Source organism: Ixodes scapularis, unplaced genomic scaffold, assembly GCF_016920785.2.
Source record: "Ixodes scapularis isolate PalLabHiFi unplaced genomic scaffold, ASM1692078v2 PGA_scaffold1__304_contigs__length_218370807, whole genome shotgun sequence".
In the NCBI taxonomy this organism is placed as follows: domain Eukaryota; kingdom Metazoa; phylum Arthropoda; class Arachnida; order Ixodida; family Ixodidae; genus Ixodes; species Ixodes scapularis.
In genome coordinates this window covers 125829384-125845689 of record NW_024609846.1, presented here as the reverse complement: position 1 = coordinate 125845689, position 16306 = coordinate 125829384, and the positions used below count along the sequence as shown (strand labels likewise).

General features: G+C 45.4%; 1 protein-coding gene across 1 annotated transcript in view; it reads right to left on the bottom strand.

Annotated features, from left to right (window-relative positions):
- LOC8037058 overlaps positions 1 to 9570 on the bottom strand; it is a 35934-nt gene extending 26364 nt beyond the window's left edge. Inside the window, exons 1-3 of the mRNA XM_029970244.3 lie at positions 9475 to 9570; positions 2158 to 2293; positions 55 to 151 (exon numbers count right to left, since the gene is read on the bottom strand). Coding sequence (XP_029826104.2) covers positions 55 to 151; positions 2158 to 2293; positions 9475 to 9484 — 243 coding nt within the window. The 5' untranslated portion in view covers positions 9485 to 9570. The remainder of the gene's footprint in view (positions 1 to 54; positions 152 to 2157; positions 2294 to 9474) is intronic.
- Between the last annotated feature and the right edge of the window lie 6736 nt (positions 9571 to 16306).

The window sequence follows — 16306 nt, the reverse complement described above, 5'->3', positions numbered from 1 at the left end:
ACGTTAGCGAACATCACAAAGCATTCTATATTGGCCCAGTGGGCTTCGGCTTACCTGGGACGGATGAAAATAGACGATAGCATCGTTGGGATCGTCTTCCTCCCGGGTGCACAGCGTCCGGTCATATACAATCAGTACGCGACCGTTGGTCCTGTCAATAGATCGAGTGATTGATTACATGTGTCATGTTTCGAGGCTGCCGTGAAACTGCACAAACATTTAAAAAGAAAATCTTTATAAGAGTTTGTAGGAAACATATTCCCGGCTGGACAAGAAAAGCAGCAAACGTCAAATTACGATAAAATTTTAAATATAGTTTTCTTCGGAATTTTACTATTTCATAAGAATTCTCGAAATATAGCGAGCGAACCTCGACAAACGCATAATAATAATGTTGTATTTTTATACAGCCGGACGTTAGTCAGCCCCAATGGGCGTCTGGTGTCTCGGCTGTAGGTGAGCAATTTAGCCAGTGCAGTACTACCGCTAGCCTGGGGTCTTTTTGTCGCGCACCATGCAGTGGTGATACACCACCGCACTCCGGTGCGAAGCTTCCAGAGTGAAACGGACCCCTTTCGAAAGACTGCCCTCCATTGGCAGCAGGGGAATCCCTGCACGATGGTGGACTAAATCGCAACCGGCACACTCTATATATTTGTGTGGATTAGAAGGCAAAAGCACACCCACAGAAAAAGGTGATGAGCGCAGTGACGTTGCACTCTCAACGCTGTTTGATTAACTCGTCGGCTCCCAGTGCTGGCCACGCTCCGACGTTCGCTACCTTATGGTATTACTTGCACGTTCTACATATCATATGTACCGCCCTTGTGCCTGAGCGCTTCCTAGCTTCTAATAACCGGCACGCGACTTTTGAAAGGGATCTATTAAAGACAAACCACCGATACAAACAATTGTTGAGAAAAAAGGCAGAAATAAAGAAGAGAGAGAGAGATGGAGAGGGAGAGATGGGTGTGACGTCACAGTGGAACTCTGCATAATTTTGATGACGGCAACCAATAAGCCTGTTCCCTTTCTCTTCCATTAGGCGCGGCGCCGCCACCAACAAAGCAGCAGGGCCAGCACGGTAGATAGGTTTATTGACAGCTTATTAGATTGGTAAGGCCAGAATAACTTGTTTGGTTTAGAAATGTTTCAGCATTGTCTGGATACGTATAACACTGCTAGGTATTCTACAACCACGAAACTAAAAGTCCCACCAAAGAAACGCAGGTTCCTGACTAAAGCTTCCGAGTTAGGTTCACTGATGCTGCTAGGTGCCACCTGGTTTGACATATTTTGTATAAAACATGCACCGTAAAAACTGAAAAAAGAAACAGGCAAAGAAAAATTTATGTGCCTTTTTTTGTACACTCTTTCAGTGCGTGTTACATATTAAAAAAAATTGGTCCAGCGTTTCATAGTTTTCTTATAAGGAGGCGCTGCGTTTTACGCAATTGATTAGCCAATCATAGTAAAGTAGTGATTGCTGAACACTCCTTATGGCGTTTTTGTTTGTTTTAGCTGCACTTCAGTGACTATATCTTTAATCGTTTCAGTTCGGTGTCAAAACTCAAAAATGTGAAAGTCGGTGGAATCACGTAATCCCGAGCGTGCAGGAACGCCTAGAGCACGTGGTGTACTATCGGAAACAATATTGCGTTTTGGTAGATCGTTTACGCCGTCCCGCAAGGCCCTCCGCAACCCGCTACGATAGCGGGAACTTTACAGTCAAGGCTATCGACGCGCAGGCGCAGTAGGGAGTTTTCGTAGACCGCGTTTCCCACTCCGCTAAGCCCTCCGCAATGAAGAAGACGCTACTGCGCCGGCGCACCGATGGCTTTGACTGTGGAGTTGCGGCTAGCGTAGCTGGTTGCGGAGAGCGTTGCGGGAGAGCGGAAACGATCTACGAAAACTCCCTAGTAGCAACTTCTTCGTTGCGAAACGCTTAGCGGAGGGGGCAACGCGGTCTACGAAAACTCCCTAATATGAGCGTCGACAAGCGGAGGCGCTTTCACGCTCATAATGTTTCCGATAGTACAAAAACAAGCCCCGTGAGAGTATAGGTCGGATGGAAAGTTTCGCCGGTGTCACCGATCGTTCTGAAAGTATTTTTAAATCGAGAATCCCAAGAAGCATCTGGCAGTGTTCGGTACTCACTGAAGGGGACCTTGCGGAGGCTGCCAGGGCCCCGCTGGGGCAGTCGTTCGGTTCGCGATCAGCCTCCGGGCATGCTTCCAGCTGTGCAGGAAGTCCCAATTAAAGGGAGCTGCCAATGATGCCACTGCGTCGTCCACTGGAACCCGGAGAGAACAAGAGACACATGAAGCCACTCAACAAGCCAAATAAATAAATAACAGAGAATGCGCCGAGAAGATCATTTGTAATTACCGTTTTTCTTTTAACTATAGTCCGCAGGGGCGAATTTGGGGTCAAAAATAAAAGTATTTGCCTAGATAGTCCGCACTCGTTGCACCATAGTCCGCAGGTAGTGCCTAATCCGAACGGAACAATTATCATACACACACAGCACACCTTGACAAGTGCCTGCTGTATTAGCTCGCAAAGGAGCTTGCATGATACCTAAATCACTGTTATTATACTCTGTTAGTCATAAAGTCCTTCGCGTTTTGTCACAGTGAACGAAATCGAAAAATATAAGACCTTGTATAGTCCGCACCTGTAGGCAGTCCGCACCGAGTAAAATTTCAGCTTTTAAACATGTATAGTCCGCGGACTATATATAGTCCAGAAAATAGGGTATATCGTTCTCGTACTTTTGATTTTCTAAAAAAACGCCACCCCCCCCCCCCTCCCCCCCTTCTAAGAAAGAAAGAAAGAAGAGCGGTTATAAAACTAGAAGTGGTTACCATCCCCATAAGGTCACGTTTAACGCTTTAAAGAACAACTGTTATTCATACAATTCTTTTTTTGGTACAAAGCACTAAAGTACAGTGTTAAGAAAACCATGTTTCTAAACATAATCTTGCAATAAACGTAAAAAAAAAAAAAGAAATAGCGCGGATAAACGTGACGTTAGAAACCTCGGAAGTTACGTGCTTGCAGTTCCTCTTCTCACACCAACGCCTGCAAGCTTTTTTTTTTTTTTTTTTGCTTATTTTTTTAATGCAGCGTTTTTGCAACGTTTCCGTAACTGTAAATTGTGTTCTGCCACTAAAAAAAAACACACACAAACAAAAAAAGGTTTTGTATTTATGTAAAAACGCTTAAATCGTCTTCATTTAGCCTCCAGAATCACGAATATTGAGATTATTATTTTAATTTGGTGCATGGAGGCTGCAGAAAATCATTTTCAAAGTACCGCTTAAGCCCCTCCTTCTCAGATCCTTACGTCATAAAATGAGTTCTCGGAATCGCAGATCTCGCGCATCTTCGGCGCCAATAAAGCTATTTTAGCGCACTCTCGCTATTAATAAAAAAAAAAAAAAAAGGATAAAGAATTAAGACGTTAAGACTAGTGTTAGTGCGGGGGAGTATGTCTGGCAGGCTTGCAATTGCACCCGCTGTCCACATGAGCGACACGCTCCTAGCGGCCGAAAAATCCTTTTATGACGAAACGACTGGTCGGAAGTTTTTCGTGTTTTCTCGCGTTATGTTACATCTTTGGGGAAAACGTACGTGATATTCAGATTCACGGGAGAAAAACACTCTAAAATTCACCTCCAATTCTTTCTTTTTCTTTCGAAAACCTTTTTACAGTTTTTCTTTTAAATTATAATATAGTTTTTTTTTTTTTTTTTTTTTTTTTTTTTTTTTTAATGAAGATGTAACTAAGACGGTACATTACTTCTCATATATTTCGAGTTCGGTGTCATGATAATCACGCGACAAAAAAAGAAAGAGAGAGAGAGAGAGAAAAAAAAAAAGGAAGGCAGCATTCATTAACCAACAAATCGTGCAAAAAAAAACAAAAAAACTTCACTTTAGAGTTTTATTTTTCCACGATTGTTGTGCCCTCGTAGGTCGTGTTTCACACAATATCTCGGCCCACGTAAGTACCTCGCGAGTCGTTCAAAAAATAAGATACTCTCATCGGCAGCCCTCCCAGGGCCAGACGTGAACACTTTTTTTTTTTTGTCGTTCTACGGCCAATCAAATGGCACCGGCAAGGACGCCGGAGAACGAAGCAAGAAGTGCGGACATATTCGCGACTCCAGCGACCTATAGGGGGCGCCACCACCAAACAAACATGGCGGCTGAGTCCAGGTCGCGTCGGCTCGGCCGGGCCGCCTGAACAGGTGGCGCGTTCAATCTAACAGATTTTCTTTTGTTTAATGCCCAATTTTATAGGTATTTGAACTGAGACGGTTAAGTGTAGCCCGTGCAGATAAATTTGCAAAGCATACTTTTGTTTTGCCGGTGTTTTTTGTTCTTTTCGTGTCAAACGTTCGTTTCGGAGATTTCATTCAAAACCGAAACCATGGACTCCGGAGAGGCGGTAATATACTAATCAGTTTTGGTCATCTAAGGAAAGCGGCGATGACTACAGACCTGTTCCACAGAGAGTAACTTTTCAGCTAACTCACATGCCTCGACCATGCGAATTATCTGTTCGCGAAATCCAGGTTTCGTGCGAATCCGCGTTTAAGAAACAGCTCCAGTCGTCTGCTCGGCCAACAACACAGGCTGCAGGAAAATTACGAAAATAAAGCAAGCGCTTCTTGAGTCAAGGACCCTGTTAACCCGCTGGCGCCCGACTAAGCAGCTTATACTCGTATTTCAATTCAGGTTTTAGTAGCAATCGAGAAGATATTTTGACGAGCGGGTTATGTATTATATTACGTACTATGCCCACTAAGGTGATATTAGTATATTCTTCTGGTTGAAATATGAGTTGACTAGCTATTAGGTGAGCTGTTGAATAAAAGTATATTTGAAAGAAAGAGAGATACTACTTAAACTTAGCCAAATGGTTCTATAACCGGCAGCACGGAGACAAACTGAAGAAAGTCTTCATCGAACATTCACGCAGAACCTCTTTGCGTTGAACTTTGCTTCGAATCCTGAACGGAAAAAATTAGCATTTTTTGTGGCCGGTCAACCTGAGCGGCGTATATTGCTGCTGGCTTCGACGTCCTCGTAATATAAATATTGGAGGCGCGATAGGTCAAAATGCCGTGACAGCATCTAACGTTGCGAGACTCGTCCCCCACCTTTTTTAAAGCAGATCATTTCCATCATTCATAATTTGCAGCGAGCAGGTTTTCCTGAATCAAGTAATTGCGAAATCAGCCCAACACCTTCAGCGTGGTCCAGAGGCTTTTCCGGCGAAAAGCAGTCAAGATGAATAGCCAACGAACCGACCGGGGTGGGTGGCTCAAACTTAAAGCTGTAGCCGAACACAACCAAACTCAAGGAAAGCAGCTATCGAACCTTCCCATTCACTTGACTGCAACATTGATATTCCCTCCAGTGAAATGCCTCGCCTGTCGTCCTCAGTCCACTGTTCTACATCCTTATAAAGAAACCACTTATCAGTTACCAAGTAGTCGTCACTTTGAATGTGAATTGAGACAGACAAGAACTCAAAACGTTTTTCCGTGATTCCTCCCCATCCAAGAAATCGAAAGCACGCGACCGTGTGCTGTGGAATAAACGGGCTTTCAAACACGTAATAGAAGAAAACAATCTACTGAGGCTTCACCACACTAATGATCGCTCAGGCAAACTTAAAGGACACATGCAAAGGAAAAAAAAAATTTTTTTAGACAGCTTAGATGGAAAAAGGATGTCATAAAACGATTTTACAACGAAGAAACAAAATTTTTAGAGCTACATTTACGGCGCTATACGAATTTGTAGTTGGCGCTCGCGGGAGCCGCCGCTGGTCACGTGGTACGCCCGCGCGCCGCCGCGCTGCGTCGCCGCCGCACGCTGAGCGTTGTGCGAACGCCGCTTCAGCGCGTTTCTCCACGCCGCCGTCGCCGCCGCCGCACAAGTTCGTCTGCTTCGGGGCGCCGCCGCCGTCGTCTGACCGGCGCACAGGTCTATCACGTCTGCTTGCGCTTTTTCAGGAGTTTCCTTTGGGCTCTAAAAGTTACTTATTCGTCTTGGTTTTTTGTTATACTTCAAACAAAGATGAATAAGTTACTTTTAGAGGCCATAGGAAGCTTCCGAAAGAGCGCAAGCACCACGTGATAAATAAAGACCAGTCACGTGATAAATACAGACCACTTTTCCGCGGTGCCCGCGGGCGCCAACTACAAATTCGTTTTGCGCCGTAAATATAGCTCTAACATTTTTTTTTCTTCGTTGTAAAATCGTTTTATGGCGTCCTTTTTCCATCCAAGCCGTTTAAAAAAAATGTTTTTTTCCTTTGCATGTGTCCTTTAAGAAATATTCGGACCTTCGTCAAATTACAGTGTTCGCGACCGCGCCGACTACACGCTTCCGCGAAAGCCACCAGAGACGCGGAGGTGCGCGAGCGACCTGGACCGGCTGGTTCCCGGTTTTCCCGCTTGGTGGCGTCCGTTTTGCTGGAGTCGCGAATACAGTAAGCCACGCACTGTCCTCGTTCAGCTGTCAGGGACTACGATAGAGTATCTAACTTGTACTTTGATTATTTTATTTTATTATTCCCGAGTGGCACACGAGATCGCAGCAACCCCCAGTAGAATGCAGTCGTTCTCAAGCTATGCGGAGCGCAAGTTTGTCTGCTTCTCGCAGAGGGGTGGCGATGAGGACAGAACGCCAAACTCTTATTAACTGATTGAAAAAAAAAAAAAAAGGTTGACCTCAAGGCATTTGTCATTGAGGTCTACCCACTATCCTTTCAATCAAAGCCAATCACAGATCAGCGTCGTTCTGACGTCACCGTAATCCCCTGCGCAAGAAGCAGACGACTTGCTCTCCGCATACAGCCAATACATCGTACCAAAGATAGGCTGAAGACACTGCCTCAGGCTGGTTTTCTTTTTCTTTGTAAGACGGTTTTGTACCATTGGTCGTCCAAGAACTGTCTTTTACAGACATGTTGGAAGCAGACGTGTGCATGACGAAGCAAACGTGCGCTTCGAACATGTATTATGCTCGAGGTTTGTCCCCAGATTCTTTCGCTATTTTTTGTCATCACTAGCGGCTCAAATGACGCGGCAGATGCGAAGATTCAGACATGGACGTGGCACTTGCAAATATTCACGACCGTCACGACCCATCGAACGTTAAACCTATTCCTAAATTACCCAAGCATCAAAGAGAACGCTGGGAATGATGTTCTACGCGGTGCACGTGCTGGCGTCTGCAGCAGTAAAACTGCTCTAAAGCAAAAGCCTAAAACAAATGGCATCTTCCACGCGCGTTCGACAACGCCTCATTTTGGTTATTTACTTCGAATATTTTATAGGGGGAAGGGAAGCACATGCGGGCGCGTAGAACACCATTCCCTGCATTCTCCTTGGTGCTTGGGTAATTTACCAATAGGAAGTATTCACTGGCGGCCATAGCTGTGTGCGCGACAGCTTAGCGCGTGCTGATGGCGAGCTTCCACAGTTCCTTTGTAACGTGCATTCCGCACCCTCAAGATTACCGGTCTTAGCAGCCTATTAATGTGGGCTAGTTCTGAGCATGCGCTCTAGACAGCACCCACAAATATGGCGCCCAGTGAATACTCCTTATAGGTCTATTAATACTGATGTAAACAAAAATAAAAAAATAGGTATTTCAAATAAAAACACTCGGCTGCTAAACCTAGTGCTGTTGGACGACTTCAGCGAGCAGCTTTTTCGCTTATATAAGTTTTAACAAAAACGAGAGTAAAACAACGAGCAATTCCGAAACCGTGGTATTTTTGACCTTCCACAAGTGCCATATATCTCCTCAGCAAAGTTGACTAGTAACGTCGCACCGCTCGCCGTCGAAGAAAATAAAGAAGAAAAAAAAAAAAAAAGAAAGAAAGAAGACAACGAACTTTTGTTTACAATCAGCTGTTCAGATAAAGCCGAAAGCGAACAAAATAATGATGTTGTTCGTCAGCTGAATTCCTGCGAGTGGCGGAAGATATCTCTCATTGCGAAACGTCCCTCCGCTGAGGAATTTCATCGCATACTTTAAACGGCGGTATATCCCCGTGCTCATTGCTTAGAGAAAAAACAAAAATTTCTTTCTATAGTTTTTAGAAACATTATGCGGTTTGGGGTCACCTGTAGTCACGGAATACGCTGGGCGATTCTTGAGAATCTTGTTATTGCCTCGAATGCAACGAGATTTCGGCATTAAATAATAAGAACGCAAAAGAAAAAATCATTTTAATGAGCCACCTTTTTCGTTTCTTAAGCTGTCACTGATGATAGTGGTCACAGGCCGAGTTTTGTGGACGGTATATTTTAAAGGTCAATCTTTTCACGATTACCCGCGATTAAAATATTATCGGCGCAAAATTCACGAAACATATACGGGGTGTTTGGTTTTAATTCAAGGAATATATAAAATAAAATAAAAAAGAAGCCGTGAAAGGTACAACAACTCTGATGATAATCTTGTATCACGACTCTTGATCGGGCTAGTTGGTTCGTATTAGACACGATTAAAATCGTGCGAACTTGACAGGGACGAAAAAAGGCCCACGTACGACAGGGCTGGCGCTGACTTCCAAGTTTATTGCATCATCCAACCGAACAAAATATACGGGAGAGAAATAACGTCTTCACGCGAAATCGCTCTCTGATCAGATCGCTCCTTTACGGAGAATCGTGTCTTCGACCATGTTATTCGCTGCGTTTTTCATTCAGAACGCGATAATTGGCTGTATGTGTTTTCTGCAGAAAAGTGGACGGAATTGGGTCTTGTTCATAAGAAGTGCGGGTGCAGACCGCATTATTGAACCTTTCACTTTTTTTTTAATTTTTTTTTAATTTGTTGGAATTAAAATGAAACACTCTGTATATGCAATCCTAGTTTACAGTGTAAACACCTTTTACGAACATAGGTCATACAGCACTTTACGGCTCCGAATGGTGTCGTCTGACAGGTGTGTTATAACAGGCAGTCGTATCTCGCGCACACAGTCTATAGATATGGATAGAGACACTTGTGCTGTTTAAAAGCATGCATGGACTGCCGCTTGCATCCCGAGCGACTTGCGGTTGCTCCGTCGTTGAAAGCCTGCCGAGCTTGCTTATGTCGCTAGTACTAGAAAGCATAATTGCGCGGACAACAAGGTTGGAGATTTAACGAGGGCTTTCGGTTGTACAATTTAACGTCTTGGAGGAGACAAGTTGCTTTACAAGGATATCTGACAGATGTTAACAGGTCTCGCGCCTCTTCGTTCTTTTGGCGTTCACCTGGAGAATTTTGGGGTTATATGTTTTATCGACATTTCAAACAGGGGCGTTAAGATGGGCTTTGTTCATCGTTTTTATGAACCGGAAGTCCCTTGGACGTCAGAGACTGGAGCACCGCCTGGTGGCGTTTGCCGTGAAAAAGGTCTATACAATGGCAACAATGTCGCTTTCTACGTACCGAAAAGCATCCCCTTGCCGTTGACGCCTGCTCGCCGCAGACCGAGAAACCACAACGAGCGACGCCACCGTATATCCCCCGAGCACTGACGCACGGTTATCTAAAAGTTCTGGAGAGGTCTCGCGTTTAACTATGCTATCTAATCAGCTTTACCTAATCACATCCGACCAACTCCACCAATACCGATCGTCAACGCCTGATTTTTTTTTATGTGGGCGCTGCTCCGTTATCTTTAGCTCTTTGGCCCCTACCTGACTCGCACGTGCACTCGTGCGAACCCGAACGAGGCCAGCCCGTCCACCACACATTGGCTTCCACAAGCCTTCACTCACTCACGGCCGTAGTATAGTGGCCATTTGGTCGCTTGCATCACGCTCGTTGGAATGTTCGAGGTGATAACGACGTGTTGTATGGTCATACCTATCATATCCGGCGCAGATCCGGCGGTTGGAATCAAGCGTGCGAGCACCTGCGCTCTGCACATGACGGCAGCTGGCTTGCTACTTGTATGTCTATATACTCCATTCAAGCTTAAGCTAAGACTGCATCCAAAGCTATACAAGCGCGAGCTAGCCCACACTCCTGGCTTTGAGACACGCATTTTTAGCGCGAGCGCTCGTTCGGCGGAAGAACGCTACAAAGCAGCGACCTCGAGCTCTTGTGCTTGCGGCATTGGCTGCAAAGTGTGAATGAGCCGCACATACGAGTGTATGGTTTGACAAAGCCTGGCAGATCGCCTCGACAAGCGGCCGCCGAAACTGAAAAGGTAGAGCGGCAGGCAACGCACGAGAGGAGAGCCACGTGACGGGCGCTCCGCTGCGGCGAGACGCCGAAACACACTTCTCCTGAGCGATGGAATGTCCGCTCACGTTCCTCGCGTTCCTCGCGCTACCGCCTCTTTCCTCGTCGGGTTTGAAAACCATGTTTCGGGACCTCGCCGCTGCAAATGCTGTGCGCTGACGACCAGGTTCCCCGAGAAATGCTCTGTGCTACCAGATGCTCGCGCTCCAAATCTGCGACCGGGCAGTCTATTCCACCGTCGTCGAACTGCCAGGCTTTGAGAGTTGAGAGAAGGCTAAGGCAGTAGCTTCGCCGCTCGGTCGCTGCACGTGCCATACGTTGGCTTCCTTTGCATGAAAACGACAGCGAGATCTTCCAGTTGTCTTTCCTCCAGAGCACGGTGCTCCACAGCAAGCTTCCTACCTTCGATAACGAATTTCGTGAGCTTCAAGCGGGCAAGCGCAGTCAAAGTACGGCGGAAGTCGGAAACGACGCCCTCTGCTTCTTGTCCAGTTATTGACAACGTGTGCGACGCGACGTGACGTCACGGAGGGGAACCATAAGTGGACGCCACCGAAACATCTCGGCGCCAGTTGTCACTCACTGGATGAGAGCGGATCTTTCCGAGGTCCGGGATCCTGCACGCGCCCCTTTTCTTCCGTCGTGCCTTGACTGCGCGTGCACGCTCGTGGCTCATAAAACGCCGAAGTGACGGAAGGTGGGGAGGCTCGCGCTGGAGGCGGGACGACTGAAAGACATGCCTGCCGTTTTTATCCCGTCGGTACCGTCGGTGACATGAACCATTTGATGAACGATGATTCTCTTCAAAGAGCGCGCATGTTCGGTCTGCCGGTTGCATTTCAACCCCACTGCTTAAGAAATCCGGAGCGTCTACTTTCCCGCAAAGCACTTGAGAGAGCCAATCGTTGCGATCTGAGGAAGTTCGGCGAATGAGGAAAGTGAAAATATGTTTTGACCTAAAGAAGCAATAGTGTGCGCTGTGACACTGCTGAGTATGACGTTTCACCGCGCTTATCGCCACAGAGCAGACGGTGTCACTAAGAAGATTTCTTTGTGTGTACAATTAGAGTTTTTGTTGTGGGGTTGCCGCAGATGAGATGATGGCAACACGAATGGCGATGGAGATCGCGATCGATGGAGATCGCGAGGAAGCACGGGGACACCCCGGGTAAGGGTTAGGAATATACAGGGTGTCACAAAAGAAAATTTACACGGTCTTTTTTACGGCAAAAATAAACTAGGCATCGCCGAACGCTCATTCTCCGCCCAAAGGTAGAGCTAGAGGTCACAACCAGATGCCAAAGTTTCAGCCCGATCCGATAACTTCATCAAAAGTTATAAATGATTTTCTGAAAATTTCAATGGGAAAATGGTGGCCGACAGAGTTTTCGAACACATGGGGCTCTATGGCACCAGAAACCGAAAACGGGCAAAAATGGGCTCCATTTTCCCATTGAAATTTTCAGAAAATCAGTTATAACTTTTGATTAAGTAATCGGATCGGGCTGAAACTTTGGCATCTGGTTGTGACCTCTAGCTCTACTTTTGGGCGGAGAATGAGCGTTCGGCGGTGCCTAGTTTATTTTTGCGGTAAAAAAGACCGTGTAAATTTTCATTTGTGACACCCTGTATATATATATATACATGTGTTTTTCTAAGCTTAACAGATTTGTTTAAAAAAGCTGTGAAAGTTGCACTTATGCGGTTTGTTCAGGTGCGTTATACGGCTAGGGGGACATAGTATATGAACCTGATTATAACGATCAGACGGCTAACTAATTAAAATGTGTTCATTAACATTTTAATTGGTTAAATAGTCTTATGGTTCCAACTAGAAATTTGCTGAGCGTCGTCCAAAACCCCTAAATCAGTAATTTTCACAAAGACTTTGAGTGCGTAAGAAGCGCAGTAGTGCGCTGAAGTTACCACTCGTGGACCAGGTACAAGGCTGGGGCTCAATAAGAGACGGAAAAATCGCGCGGGCGACTTACTGCAACCATTAGCCTTGTACCTTCTCCTCGAGAGAAAACTTTAGTGCACTACTACGCTTCTCACGTACTCAAAATTTTTCTGAAAAGAACTGATTTTGTGATTTTCAATAACGCTCATCAAGTTTCTAATTCAAACTATATGTCTATTTTCACTAATTAAAAAGTTGATTAACAAATTTTACTTAATTAGCTGACTGATCGTTCTGGTCAGCCCCATATATTATGTCCCCTCGGCCGTATAACTCACCCCAAAAAACCGCATAAATGTAGCTTTCACAGTTTTCTTTTAAACAAATCCGTTGAGCTTAAAAAAACACCCTATATATAAGTAGAAGCCACCGAGGGTCAAACGAACTTGGAAGGTTTAATTCAACATGTATAAGTTATAGAGAAACCGCGACGTTTCGAAGGGGGACCCTTCTTCCTCAAGCGGGAATTGAAAAGGGAGACCTCAAATGTCGAGCGAAATAAGCTGCGGTATTTCGCTCGACATTTGAGGTCTCAGTTTTCAAGTCCCGTTTGAGGAAGAAGGGTCCCCCTTCGAAACGTCGCGGTTTCTCTATAACTTATACATGTTGAATTAAACCTTCCAAGTTTGTTTGACCCTCGGTGGCTTCTACTTTTATAAAAGTATGCCTACAGCCTACTTAGCCCCAAGATGAATATATATATATATATATATATATATATATATATATATATATATCTGTGTGGTGTGTGTGTTACGGGTGTTATGAGCCACGCTGGACCTCTGGGCGTCTTGGTGGCGTCCAGCACCCTCCGCTGCTCGGCGTAGACTCCCTCTGTACTCTCCCGCGCGCCGCCAAGTTTCCCGGGATTCTCCCCTCGTTTCCGAATTCCCCGACGCACACGGGAAGTGTGTCTCGGCATTTCGCTCGGTGCTTCCCTTGCCCTCACCTCGCTTGTTCAGGCTCCGCGGGGTAACGCGTAGATCCCCCGGGTCTGGGACTGCCCTGCCCGAGACTCGGGTTCCTCCCGAAGCCGCAAGCGGCGGACGGCCGCGTCTGTGACATCCTACAGTTGTAACTATCGCGAAACCCACTTTCCTCTGACCCTGTCCAAAACAAACTCTTGAACCTAACAATTACGGTCGCGTATTTTTTTTTCCGGAGGAGAGACGGGGAGGACGATTGAGAGAATTGACCAGACATTACTGTAACCATGCTGCCCACTTCAAAAAAAAAAAAAAAGAAAGAAAACGATATCACATTTAAACACGAACTGTGCAGAACCAAATAAACGACAAGCGCATATAATATCGGTTGAAATATCGAATGGATGGACGGGAATTCAGTCGCTATTTGCCCCGACAAGGACAACGCGACGTGTAGTTGGAAAGAAGTACTCAACGCTGTCTCATCTTCAGATACAGGTTATTAGAATAGTCCTGCGAAACGCTCTGGTACGGCATTCAGTCGCGGAGGTGCGATGTGACATTCCCGAGATACGACGCGGTATTGTGGAAGGCTGAAATACTTCTCTTTTATTGAGCCGTTTGGAGTCCTATCGCCAATCAAGTATCTTGCAAGGAATTCTATAGAAGTTTGCTCGGAATAAAAGTGTGTACTTTTCTAAATATAATATATTCAAATCTAGACTATATTTATTTACCCCACTAGTTGGATCTCAAAGTGATTTCGTTTAGCGGACACATTTCGAAATCAACAAGGCCAGAGTATATTTCAACTAAAAATTCGGTAAGACGTTCCATACTATCTGCATCCGTTTGTCTGTATGTGCAGGTTTAGGGGGGGGGGGGGGAGGGGGGAGGGGGAGAGTGTTTAGTTGATAAATCCGCAGTTGTCGATTATTTTGATTTATATTTTGGGGTTGTTTAACCAGCTTTCCACTGGAAACAAATATAAAATATGCCCATTAAATTGAAAAAAATTGAAAAGACGCATAGATTGTTCTTTCTAATGAAATTATATACAGGTTTATAATAATCGATTCCCACGTCAGTATAAAAAAGAAATCTACGGTAATAAGAGAAAAAAAGAAACGTTTGAGCGTTGAATTTTTATTTAGCAAAACTGTTGCTTGGTTGTGCCAACAGATCTCGCACTGCTCAGCGTACATTCTTAGTCTGCGGACGTGAAACCATCGGTTTGATCTCGTCACTCCAGTAGAAGAAGATCGCGCACCTATTTTTCTTTTCTTTTTCTTTTTGGGCGTTGAAATATTTAATTATTTTTTCGCCGTCCATACCCTCTACTGGGAACACTTCGCTTGGGACTAAGATAAACGAAGAGTCTACATAATTTTAAATTAATCGGGAGATAACGGCTCCAGTGAAAAACAAGAATGAATGTCACATGAACATATAGAAGAATACATAAATTTATATTAAAGCTTATATACGCCTTAGGTGATAACAGTAAATTCTCGAACGTTTATTGGACGAATCATACCGTATTTACTCGAGTAATAGCCGCACTGTTTATGAAGAAAGCCTGAGGGTTCGCTTTCCCGCGGAGCACGCAGATTGCCAATCACCGTGTTCGACAGCATGATTCCAGCTGTTTACAGGACAGAGATAACGTCTCCGTGACAAGATACCATTTTTGAAGATTGAATTTGTATGGATAATCGTATTCTCGATCTGGTTATTCATTATGTTATTTATGCGCAACGCAATGATTGGTTGTATATGTGTTCTGTGGGAAAGTAGAACGCAAGGGCCTTGTTCATAAATAGTGCGGCTATTACTCGAGTAAATACGGTATTGTGACGAATGAAGGTGAAAGAGTGAACAGTGAACTGAAAATAAAGGGTTTAATCGGCGAACTTGTGCCAAACAAAATGAAGAACGAGCGTCGAGGCAGCAGAATGCGGATGGCGACTTGGCGGCGTAACAGCAAGAGAGGGCGAGACTGACTCGACAAGGTCCGCTCAGCTCCTTATCTACTGTGCGTGACTACCTCGAAAATTCGGCAAAGAAGCTTCGAGCGTCATGCGCTCGGGGCGGGAATGAACAGGCACTTTCGAGAATAAGAAAGCAGGACGAAATGATAAAGTCACACACCCGAGCAAGAACAACCGCGAATCTTCCACAATTCCGTGACCGAGCGTTGCTTGTTTGGCCCTGCGCGCGGCAATATTAATATGTTTGTTTGTTTTCAATAGGGGGCTATGTTTTAACTTAATCGATTAATTAATTTTTGCGTTAAGTGCTCTAGTAATTCAATAACGTACTTTTTGATCAGGTGTTGTTCGCTCTCTCCGTAATGTTCAAGACTGGTATTCTGAGACACATGCAAGCGCCATCGGCAAATAAGGGCTATCGGCGCCCGTTAGAACCCACCGCCGAAAGTCTTGTTTGTCCGATCGACTCGCATTCACAAACAGACTGGACACCAGCAGCGCGGCGAGTTTCCATCTCGGGGAGGCGCCCCAGAGGAGCTCCGATAAGGCCACCGTCTTTACACTGATACGGGACGGCGGATGCACCCGACTGCACTCGAGAAACTCGTCCCTCGCCTTACGATGAGTGTCCCGCGTTTCACATATCGCAAACTCCGGCAGCTCTAGGGTATTTTTTGTTCCGGGAATTTGAATATTGCGAGCATATGACCTGCATGTAGCAATGCGGAGAGAAAGTAGTCTGCTTCTAGCATAGGGGTTGAGCTCTGACTGGCTTTGATTGAGGGGATAGTGGGTAGACCTCCATGCTAGACATCTTGAGGTCAACACACTATTTTATTCCATCAGCCAATAAGAGCTCGGCGTTCTGACATAATCGCAACTCCTGCAGGGAAGCAGACAAACTTGCGCTCCGCATAAACGCGAGAAAGTAGAAAAAAATAATTTGTGCGACGTTATAACCCAGAGGCTTCAACCAATGCCCCCCCCCCCCCCCCCCCCCCCCCCCCTGCTCACGCAGTCGGTTTTGTACGGGACATGGAGCAAAGGCGGAACGCGGACTGTCTCCAACTTATATGCTTTCGGGAGAAGTGTATTGTGTGTATAGAAATTACCCAAATAGATAAAATTGGCAATATTTCTTCATTCGTGTCAAC